Source organism: Branchiostoma lanceolatum, chromosome 6, assembly GCF_035083965.1.
Source record: "Branchiostoma lanceolatum isolate klBraLanc5 chromosome 6, klBraLanc5.hap2, whole genome shotgun sequence".
NCBI lineage: Eukaryota > Metazoa > Chordata > Leptocardii > Amphioxiformes > Branchiostomatidae > Branchiostoma > Branchiostoma lanceolatum.
In genome coordinates this window covers 14,992,358-15,014,040 of record NC_089727.1, presented here as the reverse complement: position 1 = coordinate 15,014,040, position 21,683 = coordinate 14,992,358, and the positions used below count along the sequence as shown (strand labels likewise).

At 39.0% G+C, this 21,683-nt stretch overlaps 1 protein-coding gene across 3 annotated transcripts; it reads left to right on the top strand.

Moving 5' to 3' along the window:
- The first annotated feature begins 64 nt into the window (after positions 1–64).
- Positions 65–21,426, top strand: LOC136436787 (sodium channel and clathrin linker 1-like). 3 transcript variants are annotated; one of them, XR_010756084.1, is made up of 19 exons: positions 65–215; positions 1,186–1,256; positions 1,533–1,714; positions 2,637–2,769; positions 3,232–3,420; positions 3,855–4,016; positions 7,328–7,419; positions 7,730–7,907; positions 8,393–8,491; positions 8,969–9,115; positions 10,661–10,797; positions 11,222–11,414; positions 11,743–11,879; positions 15,436–15,495; positions 17,026–17,104; positions 17,605–17,688; positions 18,682–18,698; positions 19,231–19,289; positions 19,741–19,805. XR_010756084.1 is itself a non-coding variant. In XM_066431100.1 (18 exons), the coding sequence occupies exons 1-18, from the start codon at positions 179–181 to the stop codon at positions 19,796–19,798; spliced, it is 2,094 nt and encodes a 697-aa protein (XP_066287197.1). In that variant the 5' UTR covers positions 65–178; the 3' UTR covers positions 19,799–21,426. The 3 variants fall into 3 exon arrangements, 2 of the variants coding, with proteins under 2 accessions (XP_066287197.1, XP_066287196.1); XM_066431100.1 differs by lacking the exon at positions 18,682–18,698 and having other exon boundaries at positions 11,225–11,414; positions 19,741–21,426; XM_066431099.1 differs by lacking the exon at positions 18,682–18,698 and having other exon boundaries at positions 66–215; positions 19,741–21,426.
- The last annotated feature ends 257 nt before the right edge of the window (positions 21,427–21,683 follow it).

The following is a 21,683-nucleotide window of genomic DNA, read 5'->3' as shown; positions in this document are numbered from 1 at the left end:
CGAGAATAGAAGAGCTCGAGCCCAGGGTCGCTAGCGGAGTGCTCTGATTGGTCCAAATTGTTGGGGCCGTACAGGTGACCCAAGATGGCCGACTTTGGAAAGAAAGAGCGCGAATTTGAACTGAATCGGTGAAAATTTACCAAATTGTAGCCTTTGGTGTGGACTTCAACAAGTTAGGATGTCGTCCGATGAAGTAAACTTCCTTCGGGAGCAAGGTAAGTGTGAATATCTGTTCAAGTTTTCTGTAGGACAGCTTCGATATGCTTGATCTGTGTCAGTCAAATGGGAGGGGGGTTATTTGACCCTATGGATTCAATTTTTCCTTACAAACAACGCGTGTATCGATCAGTATACCGCTCTCATGATAATTTATCGAACGCCTTAACTGGTCACACAGGGGAAAAAATAACTCAAACCGGTAATAACCCTCCAGACACTGATGCCTGCGAATGATTGATTGGTAATAACCCGTTGATGGTGTTACAAAAACGTTCAGTGCAGTTGTTGTTTAACTTGTTGTTCAGAAGCAAATTATGGCCTACTTATGAATTATTCATAATAGGATTCTTTTTCAGATTGCCTGAAGTTTCCTAAACATCTTTCAAAGGAAGCAGTAACTGAAACACATGATAAACTGGTGATTTAAGCAGCTTTGAGAGTCAGCCAAATATTTCTCAAATCAAAATTATAAACAGACGCTTCCTACATATAATAATATATATAACGTTATACACTTAGTATATGGTCATGATACATTTTGCTTTATTTATTTGATTTGAGATATATATTTTTAAACAGTCGCGTTTGTTTACTTTGGGTTGAAATTTATTAATGATAAAGATAAATCGAATAGAGAATAAGTCTATTTTCATCTACTACAGATGCTATACACAATGATACATTTTGTATAAATATGCATGAAATGACATTCTATCATTCACCAGTAGTACTTCACAGAATGTTGTTTAGTGACTATAGTGATAATGTTTTATACATAATGTTAAACATCTATTCATTACTAAATGTAAGTCTTTATATGTTAATGGGAAGATAAATAAATGTACAGTATTTTTATGTCATGTGGTCAACAAAACTGCTAGAACAGGCACATACTGTATATGATATGAATTACTTTTCTGACTTAACTACTCCTTACTGTAATTCATGTCCTTGTCTCTTCTGCAGTGCAACGTCTGAATGCTGTACTAAGTCAGTACCAGGATAAGTACCTGCCAGTCAATGAGGGATCAGGGGAGGTAGGGAACTTGCTCTTTATCTATCCCAATAACTGCATGTAAATGTGTAATTAACCAAGGTATCACTAAATACTTTTTGGTCATGAATATTCAGAACAAAAAGTCTTCAGTGTCACATCAATGATATTGATTTTGACATGCTTATCATAACTGTAGTGAAATCACTCTTATTTCGAAAATGAGAAATTGGCATTAAGCCCAGCCCTAGAATTGTTAGAAGTACACTTGGTTGTCCTTTTTCACGTCTTCTATAAAAGTGTTGTGAATATTTTCCAGGGGGGCCTTTTCGCCCCTGACGACCCCCCTGCCCAGTGGCTGACGGACCGCAGCCTGCTGTCCCCCCTGCTGGCGGAGTATGACCACGTGATGCAGACTCAGAAGGAGCAGCTTCAGCAGTGCCGCGCAGAACAGGCCAGGCTGAAGGACAGGGTGGAACAGCTGGTCACAGAAAACAACAGGTCTGCACCAGCTGTCTCTTAAAGTAGAGCAGATCTATATGGATTGATTAAAGATTTACTGTAAATGCAGAAATGTTCATGGGGATTTCATTTTGAGGTAGGGAGAAAATGGAGTGTTTGCGGTGGTTTTGAGTTCCACGTTTGAAACAATAGTAGCGCTACATTCACACAATGGAATGGCTTTTGGTTTAAGTTTGCGGTAAAGACTTCACTGCAAAAATCGCTATCATAAAACCACCACAAACATTTATGCATTTACAGTAGTAGTGCACATGTCCAGCATTTGTAGCAGACATCACAGCTTAGCATGTGTGGCAGATGACTTTTTAGCAAAATTGATATTTTCTATTTGTTGCAGTCAAAAGTTACAAATGCCCAGTTTTACAGCATGGTTTATTATTCCGGACAGGGACTAACTTATTTGCTGTTTTATCTACAAAAAAGTCATAACCCCCACCCCTCATGAAGAACATTGATAAGTGGTTGCAAAATGACACATCTGGGATGAAATGTCTGTTCCAACATTGGTCACAACAATCTGTAGAGTCTACAGTATTGCAGGATACTAGTATGACATTAGGAGTAAGCCATGAGTCATGACTGAATACAGCCCACAGTCACAGAGAGAGAGGCAGATGTATTATAGATATGAGTTAGAACATACAAGATTAGTTGGGAGTGTCGAAAAGTTGCTCAGAGAGAAAAGAAGGTTGGTGCTTTGTTGCTGAAATATTTGTGTAGTACCTGATTTTTGTAGTGATTATTTGTCTGAATAGATTTTCTCACACTGTACTTGATGAATATTTACTACCACATTTTCATATGCTTGTTAGTATTCTCCAACACCAAATAATGCATAATGTTACAACAATGAGTTTGCGCTAAGTAATAGATTCATGTATTGGATATGTTTGCACCTTAGGCTTCAGAGAGAGCTGCATCAGAATGTGCAGTCCCAGCTGGAGTTGGCCAGGGTTCAGGCAGGGGGCTCTTTTGCACCCGATGAGGGGGACCCACTTAACAACCTGCAGGAGCAGCTTCAGCTGGCTAACCAGGTAGGAATTAATTAGATATGATGATCATTATTTAGAAAAGAATATTATGGTAGCATTTTCAAGGCTTTTGTTACTTTTATTTATTTTCCACTGCCTTGGCATTATCTGTCTGAGTGTACGTATAGCCGATATACAAATGTACAATCTAACTCACCTTCTGACTTCTGTGTAATACACCAACTAACGCACCAGATTATTGGACAGTTTCTTGTATGTGGCTTTTAGTGCATAACTTTCCATATAGACTGCGCTTATAGTATTCCTGTATGTCTCTTGTACAGCCTTATGGGAATCAAGCTGATTCATAATATGAAGGGGAAAAATTCAATTTCTGTAAAAATTCTGAAGATGCATGTGTGGTGGTCACAGTTTTGTCTTCACTTTTCTTAGCAACTTTTTTCCTAATTGCAGACCAGTATAGATAACTAACAACTCCGTCATGGTCATGGCACATGTTCACAGGAAAAGGACCATGCTATGGACCTGTGGCGGTCAGCGCAGAGAGAGCTGGACAAGGTACAGCAGGAAAAAAAGGAACAGCTTCAAGATTTCCAGCTGAGGACAGGACAGCAACAGGCCAGCTCCGCACAGCTTAGGACCCTGAACCAGAAGTGCCAACAACTGCAACTAGCCAATCAGAGACTAGAACAGGTAAACGATTCTGATATGCTACCATCTGATTGGATAACTTACATGATTACCTCTCTTGCATTCTATCCATGAACATTACTTTGCTGCATCTTTAAGTATTGTAAAGATGCATTTAAGTTTGCGTGGTTTTAATTTCACGTCAGGGAGAAAATAGAGTGTTCCTCGGTGGTTTTGAGTTCGACTTTTAAACAATAGTAGCGCCACTGGAACACCAGTACTGGCGAAAAAGTGTTTGTGGTTGAGGCAAAGTGCTTTTACAGTAATACCAGAGTAAGCTAGAAATACACAATGTACTAGTATCACATTTATATTATGACTGAAATTGTCTGATGCATCTTAGACTCATTTCTGTCTCCTGTAATGTATTGACTTCATATTGCATAAGAAAATATTTACATTTCTGTTATGTTAATCTACAACCTTTTATCTTACAGGCAACACAGCAATACATTGCAACCATTAATGGCCAAAACACTGAGATGGACAGATTGAGAGAAGAGCTAAAGAAGGCAAAGTATGAAGCCCACACCAGTGCCATTCAACTCACTGAAACCCGCAAAACTCTGGAGGAGCTACATGACCAACTGAAAGGAAGGGTTAGTTTATTCTGATCATATCTTAGGTCTTGTAGCTGATACACAAGGCATTTACTTTTTTCAGGAAACAAAGATTTAAAGTGTGAAAAGTCCTTATTTGAATATTGTGAAGCTTTCCTTTTTTTAGATTTGTGACAGAGATTTCGGGGTCTCAAATATGTGATGAACCAATGCATTCAGGAAAGGCGGCCATCTGAGGATGTACAATAGAAATCTTCAGATTGATTTTTGACATGAGTATACAAAATGTAGTCCCAGATAAATACACTACACTGGGCCGTTGGGGATTTACAATATCAAATTATAATAAAAGTTGTCTCCTAATGGAACCGGGCACTTACCTCCTAACAACCCCGCTTTATACCAAATGTATTTTGGGATCCTTTCCCAATGTGCATGATTCTACATGTGGAGAAAAACACAATAACAGGGCCCTACGATAACCATGCTGAATACTGATGAGTTTACTGGGGACCATATATACAGATAGCTCTCCATGGCCTTTGCCACAGTCACTCAAACACGGTGTGTTGTAAACAGCTACTACCCACTAATTGGTTGTTACTAACTATAGAAGAGCTCGAGGTGAATACACTTTTACATGGACAAATACAGGTAAAACTCAGAAATATGATCAGTGGTCATTAATGTATAAATTATATCAATAGACCTTTCTCGACGCAACAAAAAGTTACTTACAACAGCAACTTTTGTATGGTCAACTACAAAGAAGAAGAAGTACTACGTGTACCACATAAATCTTATATTATAATTCTACTAACCAAACAATATCCTTCCTGATAGCAATCTTAGATGTATTAACAGTACCTATTTTTACATTGTGTAAGTTGTCACATCACATCTGCTTGTGACACTGATTCATGTCTATTGAAACCTGTTGTACTGATCTTTCACTCCACATTGAATTTAAAATGTTAAGGCATTTCTACAAGGAGAACATCAGAAAGCTCTGCTGACAGTCTTAGCTGGCATACAACACGTCTGAAGTACAATTCCATTACCTCCATCCCTTGTGAGTTAAGTCCAATAGGATAGGGTCTCCTCAGGTCAACCCTCTCTGATGGCACATACTGAACTTCTTGTTTTTTTCACTGTAACTTTATGTTCACTGTTTTCACGGTCACCTCTGTACCATGAACTTATCATCACAGTTTTTTTAAAAAATGTTGTAAATCACTTGCCGCCACCATGAAGTTAAAGTTTAGTGAAAATGTCCATTTTCCTTACAACGTGAAATTTCGCTACCGTGAAGATAAAGTGACTTACAGTAGCAAAGTATGTCTCCCTGTTGGTTTTTCTTGGGCTAAAATTGTTTTCCTCCCTATAACACAGGGTATAGTCACTTAGCAATGGAATACTAGTGCTGCACCACCTTCCTATGATCTCAGTACCACGTGCACCTTATCAATTTTCAAATCTTGATGATTTTGATAAATTCATCGAAATTTGTTTTTATCTATTTTTGACCATGTTTAGCCCTCCCCAGAGATACAACACCATCTTGCATTAAATTTCTGTGGAGAGCCCTGGTGGGTAACAGTGAATTGATTTTGCAGGTCTGGACATAAGGTCTGGGTCATAAACAGTGATATGCAGTCGTATATAAATATTTAAGCTGTTCCTGAAATTGAACATTAGTATGAGTAACAATATCAAAGGTCTGCCACATGTTTGAAGTTTGACTGTATCATACCGCATGCTGTAATGATAATGATTTTATTCAAATAAACTCTTATTGATGTCATCTTAGGATAATGGATGATGGATGTACATGTAGCAGACTGTTGGGTTTCTATTGTTCTGGACAGGTGTTCTGGGCATACATTGGGCCCCCCTGAATGTTTGCTGTCAGTCTGACTGCTAATCATGCATAGGAGATGTGACATGGAAGCCCCAGGGTTATTCACATGCCTTTGTTTGGTGCCGTGTGGTGAAATGGGATAGGGGATAGGCAGGGATGGATGGATGTGAATTTGCACATATAGTGGGAAGTGTAGGTTATGTGAGGTTATTTTGAGAAACAGGTTGGTATATTGTAGCATGCTACATCATCAGTTCCTGAATGTAATAATTTGCATGTGTATAAGGCTTGTTTATGGGAAATATTTTGGATCATAATTTAACAGACCAAATAGCAAAACTGTATACAGTACCTGAAGCAGTCAGATAACACCATTGTGGCACCATATTTTTATGATTTTGCCCTAGGCTATTACAATGTAACAATTAGCCTATTATTCTATGCACACAGCATCTGTCTGTGTTACATCCACATTTATTATTTGTATGCCAAAACCAGGATACTACGTTGTGGTGTATTTCCTGGATTTTTCCAACTATTGATTTTGCTGTTTTGCAATTCGTAACCAAGCCAGGTATTGTACACATTCAAGCATTTTTTGACCACTGTAATCTGTAAGCTACGAAGTCATACTTTTGTTTGTAGATGATCACTGAAAGGCAGTAATTATTAATAGCTGCACAGAAGTCTGAATCAAGCTTTCTTTTGTTGTCAATGAATAGTAGGAAATCAGTCTCCAAGAGGAAGTAAGTTATAATTCCTAGGACGATGTGGTATGTTATGTACAGTCAGTGTATTACTAGATTAGAACTTATAGAGGTTATTGCACTTAAAAGGCGGGTTTGAAGCACATCATTTCTTTGTGTAATGTTTGCTTTGATTGGAATTTAAATGGCACAATGCTTATAATGTTCCTTCTCATTTGACATGCCTTTCCCCAGGCAACACTTCTCTTTAGATAAAATCAATTGGTTTTACATTAAAGCAGGCCGGTAAAGAACATTTTGCATGTTATCTCAATTTGCATGTGAATATAATACCTAAGAATACATAGCTAAAATTGTTGTGTGACAAGAATTTCAAGGAGGGAGGCTGTTGAAATTGGAAAAATTAAAAAAAGAATAGACCCCCTTAGCTTTACATGATTCTAAATTAATGAAGACATTATTCATAACTGCAAATTCTTCATATGTGTACGTCAGTCAATGTAAAGATGGAGGATGCAAATATTTTGGGTCATCATTTCCCAAAGACAAAATATCCTCAAATGATTTAACTGTCTTTATGCTAGGGAGACATCCATGTACCAAATTTGCATTGTTAGCAACATGCATCAGCAAATAGAACTGTTAGAAAGATTTCCCTTTCCAGTGGAGCAAAATTCTGCATAAAAAAATTTGAAATGTGAACTGTTAAGGTTCACCCCTTAAGGGGACATACTGATGTTGTTGTTCTAAACTGATGTTGTTGTTGTTGTTGTTGTTTACAGGAGAAGGAGAATAGTGACGCCCTGGGCAGGGAGGAGGCAGCGGGGACCAGACTGAAGGAGGTGCAGACTATTGCCATGGACCTGGAGATTAAGTATGTTCTCATGTGTACAGTCAAATCAAACCTGTGAGAATGACCACCTCTATATAAGGACCGCCTGGTCAATGTGACCACTTTTTGGTGGTCCCTTAATTAGATGATTTTTCCCTTTGACACAGGCATTGAGAATCCTGTCTACATTGACCACCTGTCTACATAGACCAGATTTTATCAGTCCCCTGAGTGGTCTTCTTTGACAGTTTTGACTGAATATCTGAATATATTTAGAAATGATAAGTAGAAAGCTATCCATTTGTATTCAAATGTTTTGCTACTTTATGATTTCTGTTTCTACTATATTTAGGATTGCCGATGCCATAAGGGAAATTGATAGTCTCCAGAAAGAGAAGAAGAAATTGGAAGACAGAGTGTCTTCCCTCGTGTCTAAGAACTCGGAGCTTGAGGAGAGGGAGTTTGAGGTGACAGAGAAGGTACGAGACAGCGTACAGATGGTGGAGAATGCATTGTTGGAGAGGGACCAGGTGAGCAACGTAATATCTATGTCTCAAGGTTTGAAAGAATAAATGCATAAAAACGGCATATATTTAGCGCAATTGTAACATCATCAATAGATCTTTGGTTGGCATGATTTTGTCAGGTTGTCTGGGTAAGAAATTTAGTTCACTCCAACAGGCCAACATGACTTCTGTTAACTCATGCCAACACCCATGATGAAGGTTGATGTAAGAGACTGTGATGTAGTCTAGTATACTGTATAACAATTGAAATAAACATTTAGATATTGATTCTTTAGCTATATGTATGTTGTAGGCTTCCATACATGTACAATGTATATGGTATCTATCAACAAGAATTTAAAAGTAGCGTTCCTTACTGCTCTTTGGTTGCAGTTCAGGATGAAGAAAATTGATATTTTGGTAAATTGTATTGTAGTTGTGACATCTGTGGCGGACAGTTGTAACGTTTTTGTTCCTCCTTTGTTTCTTCCATCATGGAAACCTGTCAGGCCATTGTCCGTGAGAAGCAGAATGCACAGGAGATCCAGAGACTTCAGGCCATGCTGGCAAAGCTGCTGAATGAAGCTGGAGCCAGAACCAGGAAGGAGGTTAGACATCTTCTTTGTCTCCATGGTGTTTGGAACGCCCAGCTGTGCCCGCGGTTTGACGACCGCAGTGTTGTCTCGCTTTAAGTCATGACCAACTTGTACCACAGAGTGCCCAAAATTATGAAATAGTTACCGAAAAATCATGCCAAAAAAGAGTAACAAACAAATTTCCAAATTTGCGCCTTGTGCCTTTACTGATTTTTGTATGACCTCTGACCCGAGCATTGCATAACTAGCTGGGAGTAGACTCGGAGTTGACTCTGTGCATTTACACACAAGTAAATTCGACTTGAGTCTGACTTGCCCCCCTTGCTGGGTGACTTGAGCATGGTCGAGAGCGAGTCCAGGAAAAGGGGACTTGAGTACCCTAGATTTCTGTTTACACGGTCCAAAATCACGAACTTGGGCTGAGTGTGCTCCATGTGTGCTTGGAAAATGCATGTGTAAATTAGGCCTAAGAATGGTTGTGATTTTCAGGTAGATGGTGTGAGAGAACAGTGCAATAAGAACCTGGAGAAGCTGATGGAGGAAATCCACGGACTGGAGATGGAGGTGGGGCAGAAACAGGCTCAGGTGGACCGCGCCATCAGGGAGAAGAGGGCCGTCGAGGGGGAGCTGGAAAAGGTGATCTACATGTATATCAGGCAAAGTGGGGAACACTTAGACTTTCCCAAAATGTACTGTAAGTCTACTTAGATCCGCGGGGCCTAAAATCCGCGGTTTCGGGCAAATGGAGAATCCGCGGTGGTTCTAAATTCGCGCTGGGCGATGAGTAGAAAAAAATAACTGAATACTGCCATCAGAAAATGTTTGGTTAATTTTTAAAAATCAAAAATGTTACGAAGGTCGCCACAAAACTGCTTCAAAATAGTCAGAAAATGCGGTCCACGTCGAAACTGTGACGGGGAATTCCCGCCTTGTGATCACGTGAAATCTTGCAGTCAACCAATCAGAGCAAAGTTTTTCTGACTCAAACCAATCAGCGCTTAGAACAGGCGGTAAACAAGAGTAAACAAAGATGGCGGCCCAGCCCGGCCCTTGCCGCTAGCGCGCTGTATTTTGAAGTAAAACCACGGCGTAAACACGGCTCATCTACCCTACCTAAGCAGAATTTCCACGGGAAGAAAATTAAAGGGATAGATTCTCCACCGAATACGACCACAAATGGCGGCGAATGGCGGCAAATCACAGCGTAGGGACTCAAATGCTCGGGCGAAAATCTATTTTTTTCTTTACGTATTTTTGCTGGCTTTCTTGAAAAACAGGTTTTTAATGAGATCAACATATGTCAAAGGCACCGATATCGATGGTTTGCAAGCATAACAATAGCAAGAAACAAAAGAGCGTGATTGTACGCCGGTAAACGGCGTCCCCACGCCCGTAACAACAATGCAAAGCCAAAATTGTGGCGTGTATCTCCATAGTTATTTTCTGATTTCTCGGTAAATTACTCTATGTGTGTAGCGGTCGGGAGTAGCGACGCCGCTCGGCCAAACTCCTGCGAATCATATGTAATATCACTTGTTAACTCGTATGTACTGTGTAAAAGCTTGTCATGTTTTACACTATCGCGGGCATTGTTTATGTGTCGCTTTTCCCTGAAGTCGAGCTCACTCGTATATGTGGGGAGGGGGGTAAAAGTACGATAAACATATCCGCGGGGAAATTGATTCGCGGCGCAGAGGTCGCCGCAGATCCCGCGGATCTAATTATACCGCGGATCTAAGTAGACTTACAGTAATTAACCTCCATTAACAATAATTCAAAGGGTTTCATTAATCTGTTAATCTGCCACTTTGAAAAACAGTGGGTTTGAGAGATCTTTAGTGCAGCTGCCCTAGGTATGTACAAGTAGGAACTTCAATAGACTCATAGAATTTTGAGTCTTCTTGTAACATGTTTGTGTGTTATCTGAACTTACAACAGTTGTATCTCTGTATAACAGAGAAGACCGTTTTTGTCAGCCAGAAGCTCATATGTTTCAGTGGAAAACATAGTTCATATTGTAGTTTTATGTCATACATGTTTAGACATGTACATACAAGTACCTGTATCTGTGAATCTTTCACCACTGTAATATATGATAATGATAATATTGTGGTGTGTTATGCCAAATGGGGGTTATACCGACTGTACAGATACAGATATTGAAAGATTTCTCTTTATCAGGTGTACAAATCAGGAGAGGGGGAGGGCGGACATGCGTCTGAGCTGACTAACAGGCTGTTCAACGCCGAGAGGGCCAGAGACGAGGCTGACATGAACCTCAGATCACTTCAGAAGAAACTGAAGAAAATGGAGGATGAGTGAGTTTGTAAATTTGTTAATTCACTACAGGAAACTCTGCCATCCTAGTGTAGTTGCATTCTTTGCTATATTTATTTATTTCATCTTCAAAACATCTGGGTAGCCCCTACAACACGATTGTTGATTTCCAAGAGGGCCCAGAGAACATACATGTAGGACAAATGGTACATAAATTACATAACATAGCTCAAAGGTATATACAGAAAATGATAATGAAATCATAGTAAGGAACAAATGATACTGTAACAACATATATAGATAACTAAACAAAAGTAATTATATAAAGCCAAATCATCAAATCAAAGTCATGATCCAAAATCAAGTCAGAGGTCTGTTTGAAGTCTTTTAAGTTGAAACCTGTCTGGTATTGTTGACAGTCTAGCTCAGTCACAAGTTAACCGATCCTTTCCCCCTACCATGTAGCAGAGACCAGAACAAACTGCAGCATGAGGCCATCCTCTCACAGACAGCCAACCGCGTGGAGTCTCTGCGGAAGGACTGCGAGGACCTGACTATGGACAAGATAAAACTGCAGGAGGAGGTAAGCAAACTGCAGCAGGAGGCCAACAATGGCAGGAGACAGGGACAGGAGGCACAGAGGAAGGCAGCTAGACAGGTGGGTGGGTTTGTGTGTTTGTCTGTTTGTTTGTGTCAGGAAGTCTCATTTCCCCCTACTTTTCAACGTATAGCCATAGATATGGAATTCTTATCTAAAGTCTTTTTTCAGTGTGGGTCATTTCTGATCAGTGATTGTTGCTTCCTCTTATACATCTACATGTTGGTACCCCATATACCCCATCAGGGGCAAATACTTACATATTTTGTACTTGAAACTTGATTTTGACAACTTGAGTATTTAGACAAGTAAAAGGAAATTAAACTATAACAGAAATCCAATGACAATATTGAATAATGCAAAACTCTGCCATGTGTTTCTACAAAAGGTGGCAATGCTGGAACAGGAGCACAAACAGAGAGAGAGAGAGTTTACGGTGAAGTTGGAGGGAACAGAGGACGCAAACAGACAGTCAATGTCTGAACTCAGGAAACTGCTCACTGCACAACAGAAGATGAATGCCAAGTAAGTGCAATTGTAACAGTGTGGTTCAATCGCCACTTACTGACCATTCTACCTGGTCCGGACCTTTTAGCCTTGTGGTAAGTGCATTGGCTGGCCAGGGCTCGATTCCCGGGAGTCAGGAGACTGTGCAATTGGCCTTGTGTATTTCAGTGACTGTGCTACTCGCCTTGTGTACATGTACATGTAGTTCACAGGCACATCTTATATCTTCATTGTCCCCCGCTTATTGAACCAATGGCATATGATGTATGAGGAATTCGTACAGTTGGATATTGGCCAAATGTAGCATGATTCAAATATCTTTAGAAGGAAGAGCAACAATCAGCTTTTTCTTTGTTATTCTTTGCTTCTTCAGCCCAAGTCTTTTCTAGATCATTTTGTTCACAAGCATGCAACATTCTGACACTCAGATTCACTTCTGTACCATAGCTACTCTGAATTATGAATATATATTGTAATAAACACCCTACAACTCCAACCCAGGAGAGTCTTCAGATTGAATCAACCTTTTATTTCTGGCTCTTTTCAATATTACCATGGATGTCAGTCATGTGGATGTTAGCATGGCAAAGTTCACATGATTACAGTAATATGATAAATGAGTCTTCTTGATATGCGTCACTGCAGTGTCAGTAAAGCGCCATATTTGCACCCAAGGAGAGACAGGCTCAACAGATAATGAAGTTGAAGTATGAAACACATCATGATCTTATTCCTGTCTGAGAAGCCCTTTGTGAGAACCCCAGAGAGTTGTCCATGAAATTGTTTAGATCAAAGCATTATAAATCCATAGTATTACATTAAGATTGATGTATTTTTAGTACTGTTATTTGTGCATGCATGCATTACATGTATGAAATGCACACATATACATGTATGTATTGAAATTTCTCAGCAGCTTCTTGTGTTTCAACATTTTTTGGAGCACGACAAAACTTATAAGTGGTTACTGTAGTCATTCAGAGCAGACTAAACTAAGTACATGTAGGATGGCACCCAGACTAAATTCCAACCACTTACATTGAGTTTTTTTATTTTCTCTTATTTAGCTTCTATCAAGAGTCAAATGTGGTTTCAAAAGCAATATAGCAAGGCTGTTGGGTATCTTTTTCTAGATGAGAACTCAAATTTCACATCTTTCCTAGAATTCCATCTCGTGTTCTTTATACTAATAGCAATTATGTCTACCCTGAATCACAATGGTTAAAATTCATTCTTACATTTTCTAATCATCCTGTTGTAGGAAATACTGACAAGAATGAGATCCTTTCTCGACAGAGCTGATCATTCTTCTAACTTTATTTATAACTACATGTCATGAAATTAAGAAGGCACTTCTAAAGTATTCAGATAATGTGTATGTGACAAATGTGTGGCTTATATCTAGTCAGTTATTCGCCAGTGTGTGTGATCTATTAAGACAGACCCGATACCCTTCATGTCCACCAGTGGGTGGAGAATGTTATCTGTGACTGCCAGCCAGCCCTGTGGGGTGTTTGTGTAATCTACAACATGAGCCAACAATTCTAGGTACTGACTCATAATAATGTTATACCATAGATTGAGAGATCAACTTTCCCTTCATTTTTTCCTATAGTACCCGTAACCTTTCAAGTTTGACTTTGTAGAGTTGATAGATTGTGCTACAGCGGCCACATTCACTGGATTCATGTACAAAAGATTGCTATTTTCTGCATCAGAGTCTGTTGGAAGAGAGAAGAAAGTGTTCTCTTTCAGAGAGATGCAAGTGTATGAAATTAGACTCACTCTTTTGCATTATACAATGGGATTTGACAGGGGAAACGTCTTCAATTGTGTAAGCTTCTGCACTCCATTTACCAGTTTTGACTGCAGTAATAACAGAATGGATTGTACAATGTCTAGTTCACAAGATTCAGTGTGATGAAAGGATGAGGTTAAAAGGGAAGAACCTTTAGATCAAAAGTCACAAAATATTTAATGCATTTCAATCCTCACGTTGATTCAGTCTGTTCTGTAGCCAGAGTAAGCTACCCAATTTGGTGGGAAGGTTCAGCAAAAGTGCTAAGAATTCTCAAGATCTCAAAATTTAACTTCCCATTTTAAGTACAAAAGCCTCAGGTTATGACCCAGGAAAATTGCTTTGATTAGATCATGGAATCAAAGCTTTGAACTCATGCATGAGGAAAAAAACATAACTTAACACACCACAGCACTTAAACTCTGTCCTCTTGCAAAACACTTCTCAATCAGCGGCTACTACAGATTGAATTTAGCTTTCAATATTGAATGATTCATAATGAATGTTGGCATTTTCACCAAGTCGCAGACCTGGACTACCGCATTGTGATTCTGCGTAGAACATGTTATGTCCCTTTCCATGCTCAGCACATCTCACTGTTAGCAATTGGAAGTATAAAATCATCCCACTTACATTATGTACAATGTATATCTACATGTATCGGTATATGTCAGGATATGCTTGAACCTACACAGTAATTTCCCCTAACGGGGAGCTACACTTTGAACTTGTCACCTGTCTCTGTAAGTTTGCTGCTAAACATGTGAATAGTATGCATATAAATTGTTAAAGTTAAAGTGACCCAGGCGTCTTGATAAGACGTATAGGGTGGCGTGGTGCCCATCTCCATTTCCGTAGCCCTTGCACCACACATTTGTGCAAGTCACTACAGCAGGAGGCTAGTCCGCTGGCCGTGATTTGTTTTTAACTACCATTTACTACCTTGGTAAAGCCTTTTTAGGGATGCCAGATGAGTAATGGTAAGGAAAACCTAATAGGGGCAAACTAGGGATTTATTCTGATATCCAGAAAGATTTTTTGTGTGTGTCAAAAACCAATGATTCTACACTTTTTTGGGTTGCAGTGCCAGAAATGTGAAATCATCATAACTAGATGACAGGCCAAAGACTTTGAGCCACAAGAAAAAAATAGTGATTTCACATGAGTTAAAAGCTTTTCCACAATACTAGTTAGTGTCGACCAAGAATACATGTTAAGTTCTCCTCCGTACCAAACCCTCAGAATAAGACTCGATTCAAATCCCTCCTGTAGCCTCCACGCAGGGTAGAATATAATGATCGTCTTTGTACTTTCATAATATGATGTGAATACTAGAAGTTTGTCTTCAGCCTGCATCACGGTTTCCCTCTTATCCTGCACTTACAACTGCAGGTCCCTGTATGTGCGTCTTTGGTAATTGCATGCATAAGATGCCAGACATCCTGTTTTTGTGCTTGTTGAAATCCTAACTGACACGTAGCTCCCTTCATCATGTCAAATTCTGGCACTCCAGTTGGGACTTAATTTGACTCTTGAATATTCCTGTTAATTGTCTGGCAGCTTCCTGGTATGATGTATTTTTCAGGTTTCTTATGTATAAAAAGCAAGGGCTTTATTCGCATGACTTAATTCTAGAACTTAGCTTATTGTGTGTGCTGTAGTTATGGAGGTTCACTGTAGTTTCAGTTAATTCAGTGTAATTTGTAACTGAACTTCCTAAATAAAATCAAGGTCATGGTGAAACAATATTCTTTTTTCTTTTCTTTTCTTCTGCAGATGGAGAGAAGAATCCAAAGGTCTTACCAGAAAATTTGAGGGCAAGCTCTCAGAATTGAGGTCAATTTTATGCTTGTAAATGGTGTCAAAGTTTATTCAACATTTGGGGAGGTTGCATATATTTCCACTTTTTCAGTGTGGCTATGGAATGTCTCTGTAGCTCAACTGATAGCAGCACAGTTGAGCTCCTACTCCTAGTTCCAATTAGTTGGTAACTGCCAATCCTGAGTAGACATCTCGGTTGGGCCCGCACCTGTCTTTCAAAAGGGACGCAAAAATGGGGGTCCCGTGATCAAGGAGGTACCTCGAGCACATTAAAGGGGAAGGCCAAACAACCCCTCCCTGTAAAAATATGAAAATATACCCTGCTACTGAAACAGCAAGGAAACCTGCTGCCCTATATGTGCCACCAGGCATTACAAATTAAAGGTCTGAACAAACGAACAATGTGGCAATGTAATGTTTAAAGTCCTTGTTTGAACTTTAGTTGTCACACTACAGTTTAACTGAGCCAGTCCCTTCCATGGATCCTGACCTTACTCTGTTGAGAGTGACAGTGAGCTTTTGTCATTTTTTTGCCTTGCTTTTTCCTCATTTAAGTGACAGTAGCTTTTCTTTCACCTCTAAAAGGAACACACCTTTGAGAAACCCCTGTCTAGTTTGTTGTTCAATTTCTATGCATTTCATTTCATTTCACAGCTAGCTTCACTGAAAGCAATATGTATGCAAAACTGATGCACCGGTATAACATCTTGGAAGCAATTGTTGCTAATGCATGTAGGTTAAAAGGGAGCAGCCTAGAATATGCATGTAATTTTATGTAGCATTTGTACTGAAGTCAAATAGGGGTCTTCAACAGGCAATAGGCGACTGTAGAATATAGTATGATGTCCTACTGCTGGACAGGCACAGTAGCCAATGAATTTTGTCCAGAGATATGATTGAAGTCCTGAATGTTTCCCACATTACCGGCAGAACTGAGTCCCAATAGCACTTTATTTTCAGTATATTCCTAGAACCTGTTTAAGATCATAATTTGGTCATTCAGTCCACCTTTAAAAACGAAAGCCTTAAAACATTGAAGAACGAAAGCATTGCTCTTCCAATGCACATGAAAAATGACTTCGTAACTTCCTATGGGTAATAGCAGGTCACAGCCTTTCCATGACTCATGGTCTTTGTGACCAGTTGTCATAAAAAAGCAGAAATATTTGCGGGGATTTAATTTCACAGTAGGTAGATGTAATCGCAGTGGTTTTAAACTTGCATTTGAAACAATAGTAGCGCTACAGTCACACAGTGGAATGGCTTTTCGCAGTGGTATTATGTTCACGGCAAAGAGTTCACCGCAAAAACCACGAACATAAAACCACTGAGAACATTTCTGCATTTACAGTATTCTTTGCCAATGATTCTTACAGCTACCCTACCAATAACATTTTTCTCTTGGTCGGCGCTATTTATTTTACATCCATCATGTACAATTTTCAAGACTTAACAGCCATTGCCACACACTGTTGTAGTGTGAAGAGAATGTAAAGGAAATATGTTTTTATATACAAAGTGATCAATGTCAATGTCCTTTGACAGGTCTGAACTCAGCAGACATAAGAAGTACAACGATGAGCTTCGGGACTTGTTAGAGTCCAGCCAACAGAAAAACGCTGAGGTGAGACTACTCTCCAAGCAGAGGTAGGGTTTTGGCTAGTTTTTTAATGTCTTTTTAGGCGTTCTTGTCTGGATTTCTATATTGCCACGGTTTCTTTATGTCACAAACCCCATCATAAGGAAACCATGACAAAATAGAAACCCAAAAAAAACACCTAAAAAGACATAAAAACAAGACGACACCCAACCTCTGCTTGGAGAGTAATGTGAGATCATGTTTTGTAGTTGTTACAGGTGCTGTAGTCACCAGTGCCAACTTAGCTTCACAATAAATCAAAAAGTAATTGTTTTTATGTGGGTTTTGTATTCTTTTTATACATTTGGATATGTGTTTCTTGTTTTATTTATTTCAGTCAAAAATCATTCTGTTGAGTCCTACCATCTGCTACCTTGCTATGCCATCCTTTGTTGCCCAGATTGAGATGTTGTATCACCTATCATAAGATCAAAACCATCTGCAAAGCCCAACTGCTGATGTGTCTTTTTTTCTGATATCTGTAGCTGGAGAGAAGGCTTGGTGAGTACAAAGAACAGAATAACCGCTTACAACAGAGACTACGGGATGCAGAAAACAGGGTGACTAAGGTTCGGCTTTCTTCCTTTCTTAATGCATCACATGTTTAAACACACTTTATTTTGTAACACACTAGCTAAAGCTTCTCATAAGTATTTTTACATCCTTGCAACCCACAGATTAGACTTCAGCATGGCATGTGGTACCAAAAATTGCATGTCTCAAAATAGCCCCTTGGACAGCTTCCAACATGAAGTTGCTATGGAGATATTCAGTTCATGTGGTAGAAAATTGCCCTCTTCATGTTTGATTCAAGTCATATTGTCTACTTTGAAGTCTGTATGTTACTGAGTAATGTGGTATTTGAAGGTGGAATGTACTCAATCTTGTCATTAAAGCAGTATCAAAGAGACGTTGTCAGACAATTTATCTCATTGAGTCAACCTCAAAAGAATCATGATTTAAACATATGGTTGTGATGTGATATGTAAGTTCTATGCCTTTAATACTTACAGTTTGACATGGATCAGTTTTTCAATATGCATTTATGTCGGTTAGCAGTTAGTAACTTCAAAACTCATACGAATATGTTTGTATTTTTGAACATCAAATGCATGGTTGAATACATACTGCAACTATTGCTAAAAGGATTCTAATAGGCATTTTTATGTGGTAACTGAATGTTACCTGTAAGCTTAAAATTAGGTATTGTAGCAGGCATCATTGCAAAACTGTAACTGTTTCTATGATAAGAACAGTTGGGAACATATGTTCAACACCAGTCTACATATTTTATCTTTTATCTCAGTACACTATCATCCTGAATAATTAGAGCCTTTGGAGTAGTGATATATTGTTATTTGGCACATTTGATGATCTTTGATAAAGTGCTAACAGAAATGACCTGTGGGGTTGATAATGCAAATTGCTCAGGGAATTGGCAATTGGTACATGTGGGCAGAAAGGTAACAATGTTACCTACTAATTTTCCTAGACTAACAGCTTATCACAGCAAACAATTATTGTATAATTATTTCTTTCTCTTTTGCACATTTACAATGCAGCATAATGTGGGTTACATGTAAGTATGACGCACACATAGTGCATGTTAAAGTAAGTGTGCAATGTACATATGTATGTACTTGTGCCGGCAGCATTTTCCATGTAGCTGAAGTGATTTTATTTAAAAAGTGCAGCCATCAAGGTGGTGACCAGGTGTCATGCATGATTTATTCAACTTTGACCGCAAAAATCAAAAATTACTATGATTATGTATTCTATAAATTTAATGTATTTTGTATCAAACAACAAGTCAGGAATTGGAAAATGATCCTGAAATGCAGAAATGTTCGCGGTTGTTTTATGTTTGTGGTTTTCGCAGTGAACTCTTTACCGAAAAAAACACTGCGAAAAGCCGTTCTATTGTGTGCCTGTAGCGTTACTATTGTTTCAAACGCAAACTCAAAACCACTGCAAACACTCCATTTTTTCCCTACCGTGAAATAAAATCCCCGGGAACATTTCTGCATTTACAGTGTTAAAAAAATTACTTGAGCTTGGTTAAAATATTCCTCACTCGTCTTGCTGATGTGGAAATCTGTCTTCATTAACAGCTGCTAGAACAGCCTCGGGCAAGTACAAGGGATGCTGGGAGTCTCAAATCTAGGAGCAGGTAAGGCACCTGTGCACACGTGGATTGGAATAGTCCGTCAGATGTCATCACTTTAGCTGTGAATCACTACGTTAGCTAATCATCCAGCTAATCCATCTATGTGGTATATTTGCCAATATGATAAGTGCATTTCAACAACAGGGACTTGTTGGCATTCCCTTGCTTTACAATTATTATGCGGCTTTTGATGGATCACACTTCGGGGAAGGGGGTAGATTGAAGTTGAAAGAAAATGTCAGTGAAATTCATCAAAATGCCAGCATGATGGGCCTTTTATGCACATCTTTTACCTCATTAAGCACATCTTTTACCTTGTTAGCCCAGAAATAAAGACAAGTTAACACACCTGTATACATGTACATGCATCATGAAGGGGAAAGGCAGTGTAACACCAAATGTGTCATTGGGGATAATGATGCATGCATTGACTGTTGTTCATTTTGTATTTCAGAGGTTTGGATCCAAGTTTACTACTGTCAGACTTGAAAACATCCACGTACCTGGAATGAAAGTTCTTCCACCATTTGTATGTTATGGTGCTATGGAAGCTGCCCCTTTTCTCAGTTGGAAGCAACCATTAACTTTGACTGCAATGGTAAACCTAAGAAAATTGTTGGATATGCACTTGGCCACACAATGTTATACAAATGCATGTATATGTACTTCAATCAATTATGTTCAGGCGCATGTTCATAACAGGGATTCAGAAAACAACAAAGTACTCTAAGCTTTCAATCACAAATTATACCATTTTCAGACCGCAACAAAATACCTGCATTATTTTGCAGGCATCACTGAAATTGATGAGCACTGAAATTGCATGCAGACGAATGTAGAAATGTGCAATGATAAGGCCCCGAGCTTTAGACTGGATGTCACCTTTGTTAGCTTTAGGGTTGTATGGTAGTAATCAGTGCAAGCGGACTAAAGCTAACAACGCTAGCCTACAGGCTAGTGTAATGAATCATCATTTGCTTCAGTCAACATCCATCCTTTTCTGATCGTAGTGTAGCAACATGGTTTGGTCTTCCCTTCTGTACTCGTCTGTAGTACATGTAGTATTAGCTATTCCCATATCTGGATACAGAGATGCGTCCATGCCCAATACTTCCAAGTTCCAGCGTGAATTAATGATATAAATTTGCAGGCAATATTCAATTTTAGGCAGCATGCAATTTTGTAGGTTGCAGGGGAAAAGAATTCTGTGCCCTGAATTTTATTGATAGGTATTTGAAATACAAATGTATGGTTCACAGATATGTTGTTACTCAGGAAAGTGTGTGTATTTATATGACTGTATAATCAGTAATCTTTGGCTGACACAATTTGATTTCTTGGTTCATGATGCTGGTTGAAATTTAATTATCAACAGTGTACAAACAAGCATTGAACAGATTCGTTGGTGCTATGTTGGACCATATGGTTTTAAGATTTGATTTTTATGGACAAAATTGCCAGGTCTGATGTGTATTCCTTCTGCTGCTATATTTCTTTCCGTCCACCATTGCTTGTTTTGTGTTTTATATGTAATACATGTATATTAGTATTCATTTGTATCAATTTCATGTATAGAGTACCAGTTTTCAATGTTAATCAAAGCAGAGAACAACTATTTGTACTACCAGGTAGGTATTATTCACATAAAAAGATGTGGCATCAAAGGCCTAGCAGTTAGGCTAGCGGGAATGGGATCAAGGGGTCATGTGTTTGAATTCTAGCATTCCTGGCTAGAGGTTGTGTGTCCTTCCGTCTCACTCCACCCCTGGTCCTGACTTCGGTTGTGGAGGTAAAAGGCGGTGAATGTAAACTTGTCGTATTGTCTGCCAAAGTGAGGTTAATGTGCGTAAATGTCAAGGCCTCAGCCAAAACAACAAACACTGTTCTTGGATTTTTTTCTATACAACAAGAAACATGATATAGCATGTACATGTATTTTTCCACCTTGTTCCTATGTCTGAGTGTTATTGAACTCACCTATGGTCTTGTATAGTATTTGTACCTTTTATTGGTTCCAGATATAAAACTGGATTTTCTTGCCACTGTTTTAAAAGACAATCTGTACAGTCTCCAAGAATACTTGATATGACATCAATGTGTTTTTTATTGAATCAGCAATAAACTGTTTGTCGAAAACAAATATCCACCAGTGCAGGTTGTTAGTAATATTTAGCCATAGGGATGTTTCTGAAACTTTTAGCATTTTTCTCACTTAAGTCAAAGTCAGGCTAACCTTGGACAGACAGCTCGAGATTTAGTACCTTGCCTTGCTAGTTAATCATGATGACTGCTTCTGTTTGAGGTTTGTCTCCCTTCAAAGTCACCTCTAAACAAACGGTTCGTTACTGTACTTGGATTGAACATTGACTAAATTGTCCCAAAGAGAGTTGCCCCTTG

Excerpts from the sequence above, each read along its gene's own strand:
- LOC136436787 (XM_066431099.1), top strand. The coding sequence starts at position 179 with ATGTCGTCCGATGAAGTAAACTTCCTTCGGGAGCAAG. Across the intron at positions 9,116-10,660 it reads TCGAGGGGGAGCTGGAAAAG|GTGTACAAATCAGGAGAGGG; the intron begins GTGATCTACATG and ends TCTCTTTATCAG. Across the intron at positions 17,105-17,604 it reads GCCAACAGAAAAACGCTGAG|CTGGAGAGAAGGCTTGGTGA; the intron begins GTGAGACTACTC and ends TGATATCTGTAG.